General features: G+C 43.0%; 1 protein-coding gene across 1 annotated transcript in view; it reads left to right on the top strand.

Annotated features, from left to right (window-relative positions):
• Window positions 1–18438, top strand: part of LOC112074531 (sushi, nidogen and EGF-like domain-containing protein 1) — a gene marked incomplete at its 3' end in the record, with an annotated part of 22526 nt that extends 4088 nt beyond the window's left edge. Inside the window, exons 3-4 of the mRNA XM_070440577.1 lie at window positions 17376–17663; window positions 18298–18438. Coding sequence (XP_070296678.1) covers window positions 17376–17663; window positions 18298–18438 — 429 coding nt within the window. The remainder of the gene's footprint in view (window positions 1–17375; window positions 17664–18297) is intronic.
• Between the last annotated feature and the right edge of the window lie 175 nt (window positions 18439–18613).

Raw genomic sequence — 18613 nt, 5'->3', positions numbered from 1 at the left:
AGAGTTAAGGGTTAAGGAGAGGAGAGGAGAGTGGCAGAGGGGAGTGAGGGAGGCAGAGGGGATGAGAGGGGGAGAGAGGGAGGGAAGAGAGGAGAGAGGAGGGGAGGAGAGGAGAGGAGGGGCCCCCCCTTCTCTCTTTTATAACACTCTTCCGGACCAGGACATTCGGAGGTACCATGGCAACAATTTGCAAGGTCAAAGGTCAGTGTTCTAACATAAGCCTGTAGCCTCGAGCCAGGTGGAGATTGATGTGATTGAGGAAGGAGGGTGAGGTCAGTGATAGTGACAGAGTGAAACACAGAATATCAACACTGTCCTGACATGACATGTGGCCTGTTTAGTTAAGCCCCCCCCAGTACATATAATTTAACTTTAGCTCCAGGCATTTGGGTGTATTGCTGGTGAGGTTAGTGTTCCAATGCAAATGACACACTACAGAGTCACACACAGACAGACACAGGGTCAGAAATACCAGGACAGGACATGACACGCCAGAGCTGTGCATCCTGCGTTATTACATCCAATACTATTTCCTCATTTAACTTGAGGTATGTGACTGTAGCCCTGCCCTTTCATGCTCAATACTATTACACTACWATTTTTATTTCACCTTTATTTTACAACGATAACAGCAATAAGCATAGGAGGCCTTTGGGTATGTCATTCATATTTAACGACGTTGACGTTAAACCTGTCTGTATGAAATGTCCTGGTGTGTACTGTACTGTACGGTGCTAATGAATTGTGGCACATCCTGCTACCTTCCAATGCTGTGAAAGTCAGAAGTGAATTTCTAGACGAGATAAGACAAGCCTGCATGTTGCTGTGCACTCAGATCTCTGATTTAGATTATTAGAGGTCGGAGTCCCATATGCCTCCCTATTCTATATGAAGTGCACCTCTTTTGACCAGAGCCCTATAGAATGTCATTAGGGACTCAACCACGATAAGGACCACGGAATGAGTGATAGGGGAGAGTGGGGTAAGTTGAGTCACTTTTAACATTTAGCGTCACTACGTCAAGGGAAATATAGTTTTTTTTTGCTGACAAAGATATCTACATATATTTCAGGATGTTGTGTATCCCTGGAAATATTAATGTAAATATTAAAGTTTTTAAACATTGCTTGTCCAAAAAAAAGTGCTTTCTTRGCTCAATTTGGGATAAWTTGAGCCGTGGGACAGGGTAAGTTAAAACTTCTTGACGCTAGGAGGCAGAATATTTATGTTTGGAAAAATTACATTCCCAATGTAAACGGCCTATTTCTCAGGCCCAGATGCTAGAATATGCATATAATTGACAGATTAGGATAGAAAACACTCTAAAGTTTCCAAAACTGTCAAAATATTGTCTGTGAGTATAACAGAACTGATTTTGCAGACGAAAACCTGAGGAAATCTAACCCGGATGTGGCTCTTATTTTGAAAAATCACTGTTCCATTGCCTGCCTATCCTCCATTTAAAGGGATATCAACCAGATCCATTTTACAATGGCTTCCACAGGTTGTGAACAGGATTTAGAACATAGTTTCAAGCTTTTATTCTGAAAAAATGAGCGAGATTATCAGAACGCGTCAGTGGATGGCCCTGTGTCCTTTATTAGTTCTTTGCGCGCGAAAGTGTTGCTCGACATTTTCTTTCTCTCTAGTATCGATAGTTTACCGTCCGGTTGAAATATGATCGAATTAGTTATGTAAAAACAACCTGAGGATTGATTATTAAAAACGTTTGACATGTTTTACGAACCTTAACGGATACTATTTGGAATTTTCTCTCCCTTCATGACTGCTGGATCCTGTTGATTTCTGAACATAACGCACCAACCAAATGGAGGTTTTTGGATATAAAAATAATAATTTATCGAACAAAAGGAACATTTATTGTGTAACTGGGAGTCTTGTGAGTGCAAACATCCGAAGATCATCAAAGGTAAGCGATTAATTTATTGCTTTTCTAACTTTCGTGACCAATCTACATTGCTGCTAGCTGTTCGTAATGTTTGTTCTAGTGATCGATAAACTCACAAACGATTGAATTGCTTTTTCGCTGTAAAGCAAATTTTCAAAATCTGACACGATAGGTGGATTAACAACAAGCTAAGCTGTGTTTTTGGTATATTTCACTTGTGATTTCATGAAAATGAATATTTTTAGTATTTTTATTTTATTTGGAGCTCTGCAATTCAACGGTTGTTTACGAAAATGATCCAGTTTCCAGGGGATCATGCGCCAAGAGGTAAACCCACTGTTCCTAGGCCGTCATTTATAGATAAGACTGTTGTTCTTAACTGACTTGCCTAGTTAAATAAAGGTTACATTTATCTTTTTTTTTTTTTTTTTACCTTGAATGCAGTTTCCGCTAAAGCGGGGACGTTGCCTTTTAAATTTAAATCACGCTGTAAAGCTGAACTTCCACGATGTGGATTGAATAGATCCCTTAAAACATGTTACATCGGCCCTGTTGTTACCTCATATCCCAGTGATAATACAAGCCTGGGAAGAAAACACTTCAATTTGCTCGTCTTGCCATTGGCTCAATTTGCTCGTTTTGCCATTTGCCATGGCTCAATTTGCTCGGTCTTGCCATTGGCTCAAGTTTGCTCGTCTTCCCGGCCATTGGCTCAATTTGCTCCATGGTCATTGGCTAAACTTAACTCAAGGCAAATATTTTGACTATATTGGCCCATACAGCTACAAGGATTCACTTTCATGCTAGGTTTAGACGTCCTATTGAAGCTTATAGACTTATAGCCAAACTAATGTATAGAACAATCTGAAGTAACTACTTTGGTTAGATACAGTTGAAGTCGGAAGTTTACATACACTTAGGTTGGAGTCAATTGAAACTCGTTTCTCAAACCACTTCACAATGTCTTGTTAACAAACTATAGTTTTGGCAAGTCAGTTAGGAACATCTACTTTGTACATGACACAAGTAATTTTTCCAACAATTGTTTACAGACAGATTATTTCACTGTATCACAATTCCAGTGGGTCAGAAGTTTACATACACTAAGTTGACTGTGCCTTTAAACAGCTTGGAAAATTACATAAAATTATGTAATTTCAAGGCCTACCTTCAAACTCAGTGCCTCTTTGCTTGACATCATGAGAAAATCAAAAGAAATCAGCCAAGACCTCAGAAAAKAATTGGAGACCTCCACAAGYCTGGTTCAACCTTGTGAGCAATTTCCAAACGCCTGAAGGTACCACGTTCATCTGTACTAACAATAGTACACAAGTATAAACACCATGGGACCACGCAGCAGTCATACTGCTCAGGAAGGAGACAAGTTCTGTCTCCTAGAGATGAAYGTACTTTGATGCGAAACGTGCAAATCAATCCCAGAACAACAGCAAAGGACCTTGTGAAGATGCTGGAGGAAACAGGTACAAAAGTGTCTTTATCACAGTAAAACGAGTCCTATATCGACATAACCTGAAAGGCAGCTCAGCAAGTAAGAAGCCACTGCTCCAAAACCGCCATAAAAAAGCCAGACTATGGTTTGTAACTGCACATGGGGACAAAGATCGTACTTTTTGGAGAAATGTCCTCTGTTCTGATGAAACAAAAATAGAACTGTTTGGGCATAAAGACCATCGTTATATTTGGAGGAAAAAGGGGGAGGCTTGCAAGCCGAAGAACACCATCCCATCAGTGAAGCACRGGKGTGGCASCATCATGTTGTAGGGGGTGCGTTGCTGCAGGAGGGACTGGTGCACATCACAAAATAGATAGAATTACATAGAATAACCATAGAATTACCATAGAATTACATGGAATAATCATAGAATTACATGGAATAAGCATAGAATTGCATAGAATAATCATAGAATTACATATAATATCATAGAATTACATAGAATAACCATATAATTACATAGAATAACCATAGTACAAGGGTTGCTCAATTTACCCCATGAGAAAATATTGAGATATCGTATGATGGCATATGCGTTTGAGTGGCTGAACTCACCCCGAGAGATATTATGATCTGCGTTAGTTAGTGCTGTAGAGAGAAGTGTCGTGTCTTTGGCTATGCCTGTAACGGCAGATGTCCTCCTCTTCGTCTGAAGACAAAGCCGGGGATCGAACCCAGGTCTGTAGCCATGCCTCAAGCACTGTCACAGGGATTCTTTGTGATGTTTGTTGGCAAAAAATGATTGATTTTTCATGCCAATTGTTTTTACGAAAATGCACTGACGAGGGGAAAAAGTTTGTTGGCGTGTTGCTTGATTGATTCATATTATGTGGAAATAGTGCAGTGATTGGTGAAAGTTGCAAGCCCTAGCATATTATACACGAGAATTGCTGATTTTGCAAAACATTTTGCGATCGAAGAATGAAAGAATCCTGGAGGAACTGGCAAAGGGTGAATAAGAGGTAACAAGAGGTAACTAGAGGTAACTAGGAGTCAGGTCTGATTATAAYTCATATGTCACTTAAGATACGTGGTCCTTTGTGGCTCAGTTGGTAGAGCATGGTTGCTTGTAACGGGTAGTGGGTTAGATACCCTGGACCAACCATACGTAAACTGTAAGTCACTTTGGATAAAAGTGTCAGCTAAATGGCATATATTATATTAAGACATCAAAGGCTGTGGCAGCCAGGCATTTGAAATTACAGTCACGCTTGTTTTTCAAACTGTTAGCTGAATCAATTAACGTCTCTCCCGCAAACTATTCATGCCACATTGTGAGCTCTCACTCGCTCTCTCTCGCTCTCTCTCTCTCTCTCTCTCTCTCTCTCTCATGAGATGAGAGACAAGCTTCGGTTCTGAACAGTTTCACTAAACACAGTAATGTCTTCCTCCTGGAGAGGTCCATTCCAAGCCTCAGCTCCATGGCAACAGTAGAAGCTGTAGAACCAAACAATTTGAGGTGGATCTAGAAAGTTGTCTTACTGTATTATCATAGTTTATCCCCTTAAGACACAGTATCTCCTGTATGCTCAAGTGTTTCCCCCCCAAAACCCTTCAGTTCTCCACTGCTCCCTACAAAGAACACTTAACCCTCTCCCTCATACGACAGATACTTTGAAAACATTGCCATTTTCAGCCTTGTCTTTGCCGTCCTGTACTTTGTCCTGTACTGTAATGTGTATGCATACCTTTCCCTTTATAGCAGCAAAGAGGAATGGCTTTGAAGACGGTCACTCAGTCAGAGCCGCCTAGGAAGGTGATAACTGAACCTTAGTCTCAGCCTGGCCTGATCTGTTACCTTGTTCTGTAAGATATGAGTTCAGCCTGGCCTCGTCTGTTTACTTAGTCCTGTATCTAGTCTCAGCTGGGCATAGTCTGTCTCGTACTTTGTCTTTGTATCTGATGTTCTCTAGCTCTGGCCTGTCCTTTACCTTCTGCGCGTGGGTCAACCTTCCGTAGGTCTATGCCTCGGCCGGGTCTGTTACTTGTCCTGTTACTAGTCATACAGCCTGGCTCCTGTCTGTGTACTTCTTTGTCTGTAATCTAGTCTCAGCCTGGCCTGTCTGTTTATACTTAGGCCTGGGTATATCTATAGTCTCAGCTGGCTGTCTGTTTACGGCGTTTTGCCTGATAAGGTATAGTCTCAGCCGTGGCTCTGGTCTGCTTTACGCGCTCTTGTCCTTGTTATTATCTAGTCTCAGCTGGCCTGTCTGTTCCCATGGCCTGGTAATCTTAGTTCTCAGCCTGGGCTGTTTCTGTTATCTTGTTGGGTATGCTAGTCTGCTAGCCTCGGCCTGTTCGTGTCTTCACGATCTTTGTCACTGTGGTTCAATCTCCAAGTCTCAGCCTCGGGGATGTCTTGTTCTGTCCTGGTATCATCTAGTCTCATGCGCTCCTGTCTGTGTATTGTCTCTGTAAATCTAGTCTCAGCTGCCGCCTGTCTGTTAGCTTCTTGTTCCTGGTAATTGTCTCCCAGCCTGGCCTGTCTGTTACTGTCCTGTAATCTATGTTCTTCACTCCCTTGGCCTGTCGTTTACTCGTCTGGTACGCTATGTAATCTAGTCTCAGCCTGGCTGTCTGTTACCCTGTCTGCTGTAATCTCAGTTCATGCTGGCTGTTGCTTACTTGTCTCTGGTAATTAGTTTTGCCTGGTCTGTCTTCGTACGCCTGTTTCTACTGTTGAGATATACCCATATGCAGGTACGAATGGCTTGGCAGGAGAACTGTTGGCAGGATCATTGTGTGTGTTAGGTCACCAAGCGCAACATAGCTTCAGCCGTGTAAATCAGCTATAAAGATGTGTTGGCATGAGTAAGGTCTGTCTCGTGAGCCCCCAGGTATAGGGGGAGTGATGAGCTCTACAGCAGAGTCTCATAACTCAATCGCTGGTTGAAAACTGTTTTCTGCCCCTCCCAAAAGATWGAATTTGTAGATAATTGGACCTCTTTCTGGAACTCACCCACAAACAGGATCAAGCCTGGACTGCTGAGGAGTGACRGACTCCATCCTAGCTGGAGGGGTGCTCTCATCTTATCTACCAACATAAACAGGGTTCTAACTCCTCTAGCTCCACAATGAGATAAGGTGCAGGCCAGGCAGCAGGCTGTTAGCCAGTCTGGCAGCACAGTGGAGTCTCCCACTAGCACAGTCAGTGTAGTCAGCTCAGCTATCCCCATTGAGACTGGGTCTGTGCCTCGACCTAGGTTGGGCAAAACTAAACATGGCAGTGTTTTGCCTCTTAAGGATCTGCCCCTTTTTTTYCCAATTTTCACCTGAAATKACATACCCAAATCTAACTGYCTGTAGCTCAGGCCCTGAAGCAAGGATATGCATATTCTTTATACCATTTGAAAGGAAACACTTTTAAGTTTGTGGAAATGTGAAAGGAATGTAGGAGAATATAACACATTACATCTGATAAAAGATAATACAAAGAAAAAAACAACCGTTCTTTTGTATTTTTCGTACCATGTTTTATTCCAGTCCAGGTGCAATTTATATTGTGGCCACTAGATGGCAGCAGTGTCTGTGCAACGTGTTAGACTGATCAAATGAACCATTGCATTTCTGTTCAAAATGTTGTATCAAGACTGCCCAAATGTGCCTAATWTGTTTATTAATAACTTTTCATGTTCAAAATTGTGCACTAGAGTGGGTTGAGTCACTGACATGATCTTCCTGTGCGGGTTGACACCCCACCTCAGGTTCGTGCCGTGGGGGAGATGGTCGTGGTCTATACTTGTCCTTGTCTCAGGATGGTAAGTTGGTGGTTGAAGTTATCCCTCTAGTGGTGTGGGGTTTGTGCTTTGGCAAAATGGGTGGGGTTATATCCTGCCTGGTTGGCCCTGTCCGGGGGTATCRTCGGCCAGTGCCAGAATGTCTCCCGACCCCTCCTGTCTCAGTCTCCAGTAATTATTCTGCAATAATTTATGTGTAGGGCTAGGGTCAGTCTGTTATATCTGGAGTATTTCTCTATCCGGTGGCCTGTGTGAATTTAACTATGTTCCTCTAATCTTTCTCACTCTCTCTTTCTCTTCTCTCTTCTCTCGGGCAACTGAGCCTAGGACCATGCCTCAGGACTACTGGCCTGATGACTCCTTGTGTCCCCAGTCCACCTGGTCGTTGCTGCTGCTCCAGTTTAAACTGTTCTGCCTGCGGCTATGGAACCCTTGACCTGTTCACCAGACGTGCTTACCTTGTCCCAGACCTGCTTGTTTTCGACTCTCTAGTGACAGCAGGAGCGGTAGAGATACTCTGAATGATCGCTATGAAAAGCCAAGTGACATTTACTCCTGAGGTCTGATGTGTTGCACCCTCGACAACTACTGTGATTATTATTATTTGACCATGCTGGTCATTTATGACATATTGAACATCTTGGCCATGTTTCTGGTATAGATCTCACCCGGCACAGCCAGAAGAGGACTGGCCACCCTCATATGCCTTGGCGTTCCTCTGCTAGGTTTCTTCCTAGTTTTGGCCTTTCTAGGGAATTTTTGCTTAGCCACGTGCTTCTACACTGCATTGCTTGCTGTGGGGGTTTTAGGCTGGGTTTCTGTAACAGCACTTGAGATATGCAGCTGAGGTAAGAAGGCTATATAAATCATTTGAATTTGGTTCATCTATGACGTTTGAACATCTTGCCATGCATTTTATAATCTCACCCGAGCACAGCAGAAGGGAACTGGCAACCCCTCAGTAGCTTGGTCCTCTCTAGGTTTCTTCCTAGTTTCCTGCCCTTTCATGTGAGTTTTTCCAAGCCACCGTTGCTCTCTACATTGTATGCTTGCGGTGTTGGGGTTTTTAGGCTGGGTTTTGTAAGCACTTTGAGATATCAGCTGATTGTAGAAGGGCTATATTTAAATACATTTATTGGTTCATCTATGGAACGTCTTGACATCTTGCCATGTACTGTTATAATCTCCACCGGCACAGCCAGAAGAGGACTGCCACCCTCAGAGCTGGATTCTCCTTCTAGGCTTCTTCCTATTCCTGCCTTTCATGGAGTTTTTCCAAGCCACCGTGCTTCTACATCTGTATGCTGCTGTTTGGGTTTTAGGCTGGGTTTCTGTACAGCACGTTGAGATATCAGCTGATGTAAGAAGGCTATATAAATACATTTATTTGGTCATCTATGAAACGTATTGAACATCTTGGCCATGTACTGTTATAATCCTCCACCCGGCACAGCAAGAAAGAGGACTGGCCACCCCTCAGAGCTTGGTTCTCTCTAGGTTTCTTCTAGGTTCCTGCCTCATGGGAGTTTTCCAAGCCACCGTGCTTCTACCATCTGTAATATGCTTTGCTGTTTGGGGTTATGGCTGCGGTTTCTCTGTACAGCACTTTGTGACGTCAGCTGCAATTTGTATGAAGGGCTATATAAATACAGTTGGATGAAGGATTGATTGATGTTTGTATTGCTTGCCTTGTTGTTGTTGTTGTGTGTGTCTGTTAGGTTGTGTTTAGTGTGGTGCTGTTAGTTTCTAGGTGTGTGGTGCTGTTTGATGGTTGTGTCTGTTGTTGGTCTGTTAGGGTGTGTGTAGTTGTGTTTTCTGTGGTCTTAGGTTGTGTGGTTTCGTGGTGTGTCTGTTAGGTGGTCTGTGGGTGTTGCTGTTCAGTTAGTGTGTGCTGTCTGTTAGGTGTTGCTGTCTGTCTAGGGTGTGTATGTGTTGTCGTGGTGTCGTTCTATGCGTGTGTGTGTCCTGTCGGTTATCTGTGTGTGTGTGTCTTAGTTTAGGTGTGATTGTCTGGTGTCTTTCATCGTCCGCTGTCCTGTGTCTGTGGTGGTGTGTGTGTGCTGTTATGTGTGTGTGTCTGTGTAGGTGTGTGTGTCTGTTAGGTGTGTGTGTTGTCTGTTGTGTCTGTTATGTGTGGTGTGTGTCTGTTATGGTGCTGTAGGTGTGTCTGTTGGTGGGTGGCTGTTGGTGTGTGTGTGTCTGTTATGTGTGTGGTGTCTGTTAGTTTGTGTGGTGTCTGTTAGGTGTGTGTGTCTTTAGTGTGTGGTGTTCTGTTAGTGTGTGTGTCTGTAGGTGTGTGTGTGTCTGTTATGTGTGGGTGTGTCTGTTAACGGTGTGTGTGTCTGTTAGGTGTGGTGTTGTCTGTTATGTGTGTGTGTCTGTTAGGTGTGTGTGTCTGTTAGGTGTGTGTGTTAGTAGCTGTTAGCTGTTGTGTGTGTGTCTGTTAGGTGTGTGTGTTGTCTGTTAGGTGTGATGTGTCTGTTAGGTGTGTGTGTGTCTGTTAATGTGTGTGCATTGAAGGAGGCATCATTTAGGATGAAGCCCCATAATGGAATTAGTGGATTTTGCAACCACTTAGGCCTGAATTCAAACAACTCTTCCTCCTCCCACATTTCCCTCCACACAACACTCGGTGTGGACTCATCTTTTACTTTCGGTTTTGTCTCATCAGCTTCAAACAGCTGAAAATACAATGTGTTTTCAATATTGAAATATATTTCACAGCGGTTTAGATGTACAGTGCATTCTCTGCACTATACATTGCTTGTTTTGTCACAAACTGAAATGAGGCGAACAATGTAGAATTTTAGCAACCGTTAATTGGCGGAGCGATGTCTACAGGTAGGAATGGTTGCCCAGGTTGTTGTTTGGCTTGGTGGAGAATACCACGCGTTTGAGATTGACGGCTTGTTTGACAAAATAGGAAGTTTACACCAATCCGAATACATTTTGCATCAGAATGTATTTTTTCTTTAATTCATACTTTTTATGTTCTGAAACGGTATCATTCCACTTCAGTGCAAATATATTAAGGAGAATTTTCTTCGTAATTATGCAATGCAAAAATATGTATTTAACGCTCCTTTTATAGTTTTTGTCCAATCGTGAAGCAAACAGTTTGGGATCTGGTGTTTAAAGTACATTTCTTCTATTATCTATCTTTCTCAAGGACAAATGCTAAAAATACCTTTACACTTCTTGCTGATCATTTCGTTCGCTAATAACTTTAACACTTCTGGGATCCACTATTCGCGCTACTAAACCACCTTTCAGTTCTTGAGTCAATTTCCTGCCTAAAAGACCCTTTACACTTCTGATCATTTCCCTGCTAAAAGACCTTTACACTTCTGATCATTTCCCTGCTAAAAGACCTTTACACTTCTGATCATTTCCTTGCTAAAAGACCTTTACTATTCTCTTTCTCAAGAGTGTGCAGCGAATTCTCTACTAGATGAAAAGTTTACTGAGTATGACATCCTGGCATTTAAAGCGTACTAGACTTTCTAAATTCCACGTACTACAAAACATGTTTTTTTTCTCATGCCCAAAAATACCTACTATTAAAACATAAGTACGGGTTTTTAGGTCACATCCATTGTTGTCATCAGAAGACACTTTCGTGCAATTGTTTTCACAGTTTACGGCATTACGGCAAATACTACTTGCACAAAATTCTAAATCACTGTCACGCCCTGACCATAGAGAGCCTTTGTTTTTCTATGGTATAGTAGGTCAAGGCGTGACTGGGGGTTGTTCTAGTTAGTTATTTCTATGTGGGGTTCTGGGTTATTATTTCTATGTTGGTGTCACATCCTGACCATAGAGAGCCTTTGTTTTTCTATGGTAGAGTAGGTCAGGGCGTGACTGTGGGGGTTGTTCTAATTTATATTTTCTATGTGGGGGTTCTAGGTTTATTTTCTATGTTGGTGATTTGTGTGATTCCCAATTGGGAAGAGAGGCAGCTGGTAATCGTTGTCTCTAATTAAGGATCGTACTTAAGTAGCATTTTTTCCACCTGTGGGTTTATGGGATATTGTTTATGTTTAGTTGCCTGTTCGCACTGCATTGTCGTCACGGTTCGTTTATTCTTTATTTGTTTTGTATTTGCTTCAGTTTCACTTTATTCATTAAAAGTATGTGGAACTCAAAGTACACTGCGCCTTGGTCCAATCCTTCCAACAACGAACGTGACAGTTGGTGATTGGTTTGATTCCCAGGTAGAGGCAGCTGGTAATCGTTGTCTCTAATTGGGGATCATATTTAGGTAGCCTTTTWTCCACCTGTGTTTTATGGGATATTGTTTTTGTGTAGTTGTATGTTAGCACTCCATTGTCGTCACATTTCGTTCTTTCTTTATTGTTTTGTTACATGGTTCACTTACTTTATATTAATAAAGATGTGGAACCCAGATCACGCTGCACGTTGGTCCGAGTATGCTTCAAACGATCGTGACAATCACCCCATTGGTGTCATACCATGTACGATATTTGGAAATATCTTGTTATGATTGTTTATAATATTGCGGACATGCAGAGATGTAGAGAACGAAGTTGTGTTACTCCTCAGTCATCGTGATCTTTCATTATAGAGCTTTGTTTTGGTGTGGATTGATGGCCTATAAATTCATATCAGTTGTGATTCTTCATTCTATTCGCCTTTCCTTATTTCTGTTGTGGATTGTGTTTCTGTGCACCAATGGAAAGTCTTCAAACACGAATGACGAAAACGGCTTTTTAGTAATTGAACACAATCGGAATTGCGTATTCGTCGATGATACCGATGAATGATCCTGCACACAATATGTTTTTTATATAATGTTTTTCTCAGGAATATCATTTGATTGATGTGTATGAAATTGTTTGGTGGAATATACATGAAAGGAGATTGATTACCTAATTCTGCACCTTTGGATAGTGTATTCTGTTTTTATCCATTACCCTAAATGCGCACTTTTGGATAGTTGTACTTCCTGTTTTATCATTACCATGAATGCTGCACCTTGGATAGTTGTACTTCCTGTTTTTATCAATTACCCATCAATGCTGCACTTTGGATAGTTGTACTTCTGTTTTTATTCATTACCCATAATGCTGCACCTTTGGATAGTTGTACTCCTGTTTTTAATCATTACCATAATTCTGCACCTTTGGATAGTTGTTACTTCCTGTTTTATCATGTACGCATAGTGCTGCACCTTTGGATCTGTTGTACTTCCTGTTTTTATCATTACCCATAATGCTGCACCCTTCGGATCGTTGTACTTCCCTGTTTTTATCATTACCTTTAATACTTGCACCTTTGGGTGAGTTGTACTTCCTGTTCTTTTATCATTACCCATAATGCTGCACCTTTGGATAGTTGTTACTTCCAGTTTTTATCATTACCCATAATGCTGCAACTTTGGATAGTTGTACTTCCTGTTTTTTATCATCCATAATGCTTGCTCCTTTGGATAGTTGTACTTCTTGTTTTTATCATACCCATAATGCTGCACCATTTTGTGGATATTGTTACGGGTCCTTCGTTTTTATCATTACCCATTAAGTTGCACTTTGAGCGTTGTATGTCCTGTTTTTATCAATACCCATAATGCGCACTTTGGATAGTGTGACTTCCTGTTTTGATCATGCAAGGAATATGTGTTGATCCATAGGGATTTTTTTAAATAGACAGACTTTCTGCTCGTTGTCTACTGGACTCAAGTGATACTATTGGTTGCGTTAAGCTTTTTGCAGGCAGTCATGTTCTTTTAATGAATATCTATTTGCAATTTTGACTTGTATATAACATCCGTTTGATGAATGGATTCATGTTTTTGAGATGGCAAGTACATATAAAACGCTTGTAAGCGTTTGAGAAAAATTTTAAGTGGAAAAAACTGTGTGGTGTGTGTGCTGGTGTGTGTGATGGGAGGTGACCTAGCCCATGAGGTTGAACACAAGGCTACCCCCCCATCTCATTAGGGACTAGGGGAGTACAGGCCAGTTAGAAGCCATGTCCCAAACTGCACCCTATTCCCTTTATATGAGATGCACTACTTTTGGCAGCAACAGTGCACTTGGTCAAAAAGAAGTGCACATATAGGGAATAGTGCGTGCCATTTGGAATTAAGGGTTTAGGGTAATTAGCGGCCAAGGTTGTTGCTAGAACTACTTCCTGTGTTTCATTAAACCCTGTGGCGGCTGTGACTGTCTGTGGGAACGTCTCTTTGAAACAAGGAAAGACTAATGTTTTCCCTCAGCTGATTCCCCGGCACTTTTGCATTTTATGGGGGTTTGCTTGGCACTCAGCTTGCCATGATACAGTTATATTTTAGTTTGTAAAATAAACTGGCTCCCCAGATAGAGAAACTACCCAAGAAAACCCAGAAATCGTCCGCGCCCAAAGAACCTCCCCCAAGAGAATACATAACGATGGGGTTGGGTGACACCCCGGTGGGATAGGGAGGGGCCCAGAAGAAAAGGGAGAGAGAGGGGGGGGGAGTGAGAAGGAAAAGTGAGAGGAGAGAGAGAGAGAGAACTTGAGAGAGAAAGGAGAGTGGATGAGAAAACGTGACGACGCGAGAGAGAGCAATAGAGAGTGATTTTGGGTGGAGTGAGAGAAGCGAAGAGAGCATGAGAGGAGAAGAGAAGGAGAGAGCACGCCGGGGAGGCTGAGAGAGAGAAAGTTGAGAGAAAAGAGAGAGAGAATTGCGAACACGAGAGAGGTATGGGATGAAGATAGAGAGAGAAAGATGAGAGAGAGAGAATGACAGACGAGAGCGGGGAAGTGAGAGAGAGAGAGAGCACCTAAAGAGAGAGGAGGAGAATGAGAGAGAGGGGTAGTGAGAGAGGAGAAAGTGTGTGAGAATTGATGAAGAGAGGGTGGATTGCAGACAGTGAGAGTTGAGACGAGGGAGAGAGAAAACCAGGATCGAACTTGTAGGAGGCTGGACTGAACTGCTTTACACAAACCCAATTTAGGAGGGCTCCATTAACTGCCTCATAGCTCGACTGACTAGAGCCTGACTGTATGAACTGACTAGAGAACTGATAGAGGGAACTGACTAGATTGATCCCTGAACTAGATGACTGACTCATGACTGACTAGATGGCCTCCTGACTAGATGGCTGACTAGTGGCGGATTAGATGGCTGACTAGATGAGCTGACTAGATGGCTGACTAATGCTGATTTAGAATGCTGACTAGATGGCTGACTAGATGACTGACTAGATGGCTGACAGATGGACCTGACTAGGCCATGGCTTGACTAGCTGGCGCGACCTCTAGATTGATGAACTGTTGATTGACTGACTGACTGTTTGACCTAATGCCTGCCTGCTTGGGTTTGACTGCTGGACTGCTGACTAGATGGCTGACTAGAGGGCTGACTAGATGGCATGAACTCAGACTGACGGAACGGTAATCTGACTAGATAGACCGATAATGTTTGAACATTTAAGATGCCTGCCTGGTTGACTGACTGAATAGCTATTACCCAAGCACGTCAACAAGCCTCAATGAAACAGAAAGGTGTTTCAATGGATCCCCTATCATCAGATCCCTTTAACTGAGATCTCTTTCTCCCCCTACATGTAACAGAGGGTTTAATCTCAATGTGACATCCATCCTTGTAAAGTAATACCAACTATACTATACTAGATTAGAGCACCTGGTTGAKCCTTACTGGGATTTCCTTAAACCGCCTTCTATGTTTAATAAGATACTCAGACTCTGAAGGAAACTTTCAAGGCCGGTTTAAAGGAATATTTCTGGATTTTGGCAATGAGGCTCTTTTGTCTACTTCCCCAGAGTCAGAAGAACTTGTGGATACAATTTTGTATGTCTCTGTGTCCAGTATGAAGGAAGTTAGAGGTAGTTTGGTGAGCCAATGCTAACTAGCGTTAGCGTAATAGATACCCATAGACTTTCAGTCATTACCATTAGCGCTAGTTAGCATTTTCCGTCAAAGTGGACACAGACATAAAAATAGTATCCGCGAGTTCATCTGACTCTGGGGACGTAGATAAAAGGGCTTCATTGCCAAAATCCCGAAGTATCCCCTTTAACCTTTTCCAGATGCTCTCCGGGATCGGACGAGGCGCCTAAACATATTCCGGTTATCAGAAGTATGATCACTATTTAGTGTTGGCCTGATTTACTACACTAATTCTGCAGTGATATTCCTTCAAACACCACAGCCCTCTCCTGAGTGAGTTTGTGGAGGCTGTGCTGCCCCTGCCATCCTTGCCTTTCCTCTACTGTACCAGGTAAAGTTAGGTTTAGGGTTATTTTTTATAGAAGTTAGCACTCTGTCTCTGGATCTGCCCCTGCAGACTGCTGCTTCTCTGTTTCCCCACATCCTACCCTGCCCTGCCCGGATTACCTACCATAACTACCCTACCCTGCCTACCTACCTACCTACCTACCCTATCTACCCTACCCTGCCCTGCCTGGATTACCTACCATAACTACCCTACCCTGCCTACCATAACCTACCTACCTACTCTATCTACCGACTTACCCTGCCTGCCGCGGATTACCTACCAAATAACTAACCCTACCCTACCCTGTCTACCGTACCTACCTACCTTACCGTTACCCTGATCATCCCTACCTTCTGCAACTGCCTGGATTACCTACCATAAATTACCCTCAACCGCAGGGCTGCTTGCTCTAATCCCTTCCCTACTCCTAGCCTGCCCACACTAACCTCTGCCTACCGTACCCTAACACTTCCCATGGCTCCTGCCTGCCCTGTCCTGTCTGCCCACCCAACCCTTACCTGCTACACTACCCTACCCTGCCCAACCCTACCCTACGCTGCCTACACTTAACCTGCTGCCTACCCTAACCCCTACCTACCCCTAACCCTACCCTAACCACTAACCCTACCCAGCCTGCTTCTGACCTGGCCCTGCCTACTCCTAACCCTTGCCTACCCCTAACCTTACCTGCCTGCTCTACAAATGCCCTGCCTAGCCCTACGCCTGCCTGCCCTGCCTTTCCTACATCTGCCTTCGACCTGTAGTGTATTGCTAATACAGCAAACCTCCTGCTAGCCAATGAGGCCTTCCTAGGCCCCCTACCCTTACTTCTGCGAGTTTTCAATTAACTCATAGCCAGAACTCAGTCTTGGCTGTGGTAGCTCCTCCAACGTTAACATAGTCTTCCCCAGTAGATTAATATTCAGAAAAAATTCAATGTTTGTGTATTGCTGTTGATAGAAAAAAAGTAGATGGGATGGAATTATTTTGAGACAAGTATGCTAAGTTTCCATCCAATTGTGGACCGATTTTTTTAAAAATAGCGCATTTTCGCACTAGTGGTGTAGTTTCCAAGCCACCAAATTGACATGTGTTAAAAGACGTGTAAATATGCACATTTTGGCCACCATAGCCTTAGGTGATCGACATGAATACATTGAACATAAGCTAGGTTTCCATCCAATGGATGACAGAATTTCATTGCAAAATTCTGCAAAAGCAATATGTAGCATTTCTTACCAGAAGGTGTTTTCAATCAAACTTGACTTGTCGCACATAAAAGGCTATACATGATGATGATAGTAGCACATAAAAAATTGACTTGCGGTAATATTCCCAAGTTAAATGGGAAGTTTCATTGCATTTACAAACTCTAGCTTAAAGTTATCTCATCGCAAACAGTTGTTTGGTGTTGGTTAATAGTGAGTGTGCCACTGCTGGTATTGGACGTGCCCGTCCATGCCAACACACGGCAGATGAACGCAGATTGTTTGATAGAGCGCACACATCGTCTACATGGAGATATTATTATGCATCAAAGTGTAAGATTATTTTTATTTGTCCAAACGGCAGATTTCACAAGAATAAAACCCTGGATATATATTTGTGAAGGAACCTCCCACTTTCACCACCCTGTGAAGTTCATCATCATGTATTTCATCTGTAGCCTGATAAACTGGATGCTTTCCCGACTCGTAGTGGGTCAACCACACAATATATCATCACGTGACTCCAAGTTTACTTTCCACYTCCGTTTCTCGTATAATTAATTTTAGACACAAAAAAAGATCCCATTAAGGTCGAACGAGCAAATTATTTGTCAGCATTTATAAAATTGTACTGAAACTTCCTGTTTCCATCACAGCTCCTGTTGATTTTGTTTTTGTATGGTATGACTTTACTGGCATTATAACATGTGGATGGAAACGTGATTAGTGTCTAACCTTATCTTCTCCTCTCCTTCCCAACAGGTGAACAACAATGGTCTGGTCTCGTTCCTCAGAGAGGTATCTCAGTTCACACCAGTGGCATTCCCCATCGCCGGAGACCGGAGGGTTGTGGCAGCGTTCTGGGCTGACGTGGACAACCGGCGGGCGGGACAAGTCTTCTACCGGGAGAGTAAAGACCCGTCTGTCCTCCTGAGGGCCACAGCTGACGTCAAACGATACTTCTCTGAGTTCCCAGAATTCACTGCGACATGGATCCTCATCTCAACGTGGCACAAAGTCACCTTCTTTGGAGGAAGTGACATCACACCGGTAAGATTCTCAACCTATCAAATGTATTTACTGTGTATCTGTAAGGGGTGCGTACTGGCGGCAGAGAAGTCAGACGCAGGAGAGCAAAAACTGTGTTTCCAACGAACCAGTTTAATCATAAAAACCACCGGAAAACAGAGCGATCAATAAATGGGTACAAAACTCGCCGCACACCAGACATAACGTGCACAAGCACTTACAAACAAACAATACCGGACAAGGACATGGGGGGAACAGAGGGTTAAATACACAACATGTAATTGATGGAATTGAAACCAGGTGTGTGGGAAGACAAGACAAAACAAATGGAAAATGAAAAGTGGATCGGCAGAAGACCCGGTAACGTCGACCGCCGAACGTCGCCCGAACAACTAGAGGGACCGACTTCGGAGGAAGTCGTGACAGTATCAACAGTGCTTTACAGTAACCCAGCCTGGGTCCGCAACAACCAAGCAGTAGTGGGAAGGAAAAACACCCCAAACTCATTGTTGATTGATAGGGGAGAGAGAGAGCACCCCTTTCTTGTTAAATTTGACCTTACATTTTGGCCATTTCGTGGACACTCTTAAGAGACGTACGTATGAATATTTTTAATATTCAACAAACTGTATGTAACCAGTTGTCCTCTGTGCAGGTGAATACATTCCAATTGGTGTTGATCACCAACGGAGAGCTATCCTTTACCATCTTCCAGTATCATGCCATCACCTGGACTACAGGCATGCATGCCAGCAGTGGAGGAGACCTGGCAGGGCTAGGGGGCATCGCTGCACAGGTATGTCCTCAAATCAAATGTTATTGGTCACATACACATGGTTAGTAGATGTTACTGCGAGTGTAGCGAAATGCTTTTAAATAGGTAAGATCACAGAGATGTCCTCTCAAACCATGTTTATAGGTAAGATCACAGAGACGTCCTCTCAAACCATGTTTATAGGTAAGATCACAGA

Source organism: Salvelinus sp. IW2-2015, unplaced genomic scaffold, assembly GCF_002910315.2.
Source record: "Salvelinus sp. IW2-2015 unplaced genomic scaffold, ASM291031v2 Un_scaffold2672, whole genome shotgun sequence".
Lineage (NCBI taxonomy): Eukaryota > Metazoa > Chordata > Actinopteri > Salmoniformes > Salmonidae > Salvelinus > Salvelinus sp. IW2-2015.
The sequence above is the reverse complement of the archived record's forward strand: the minus strand, read 5'-3'. Positions and strand labels throughout refer to the sequence as shown.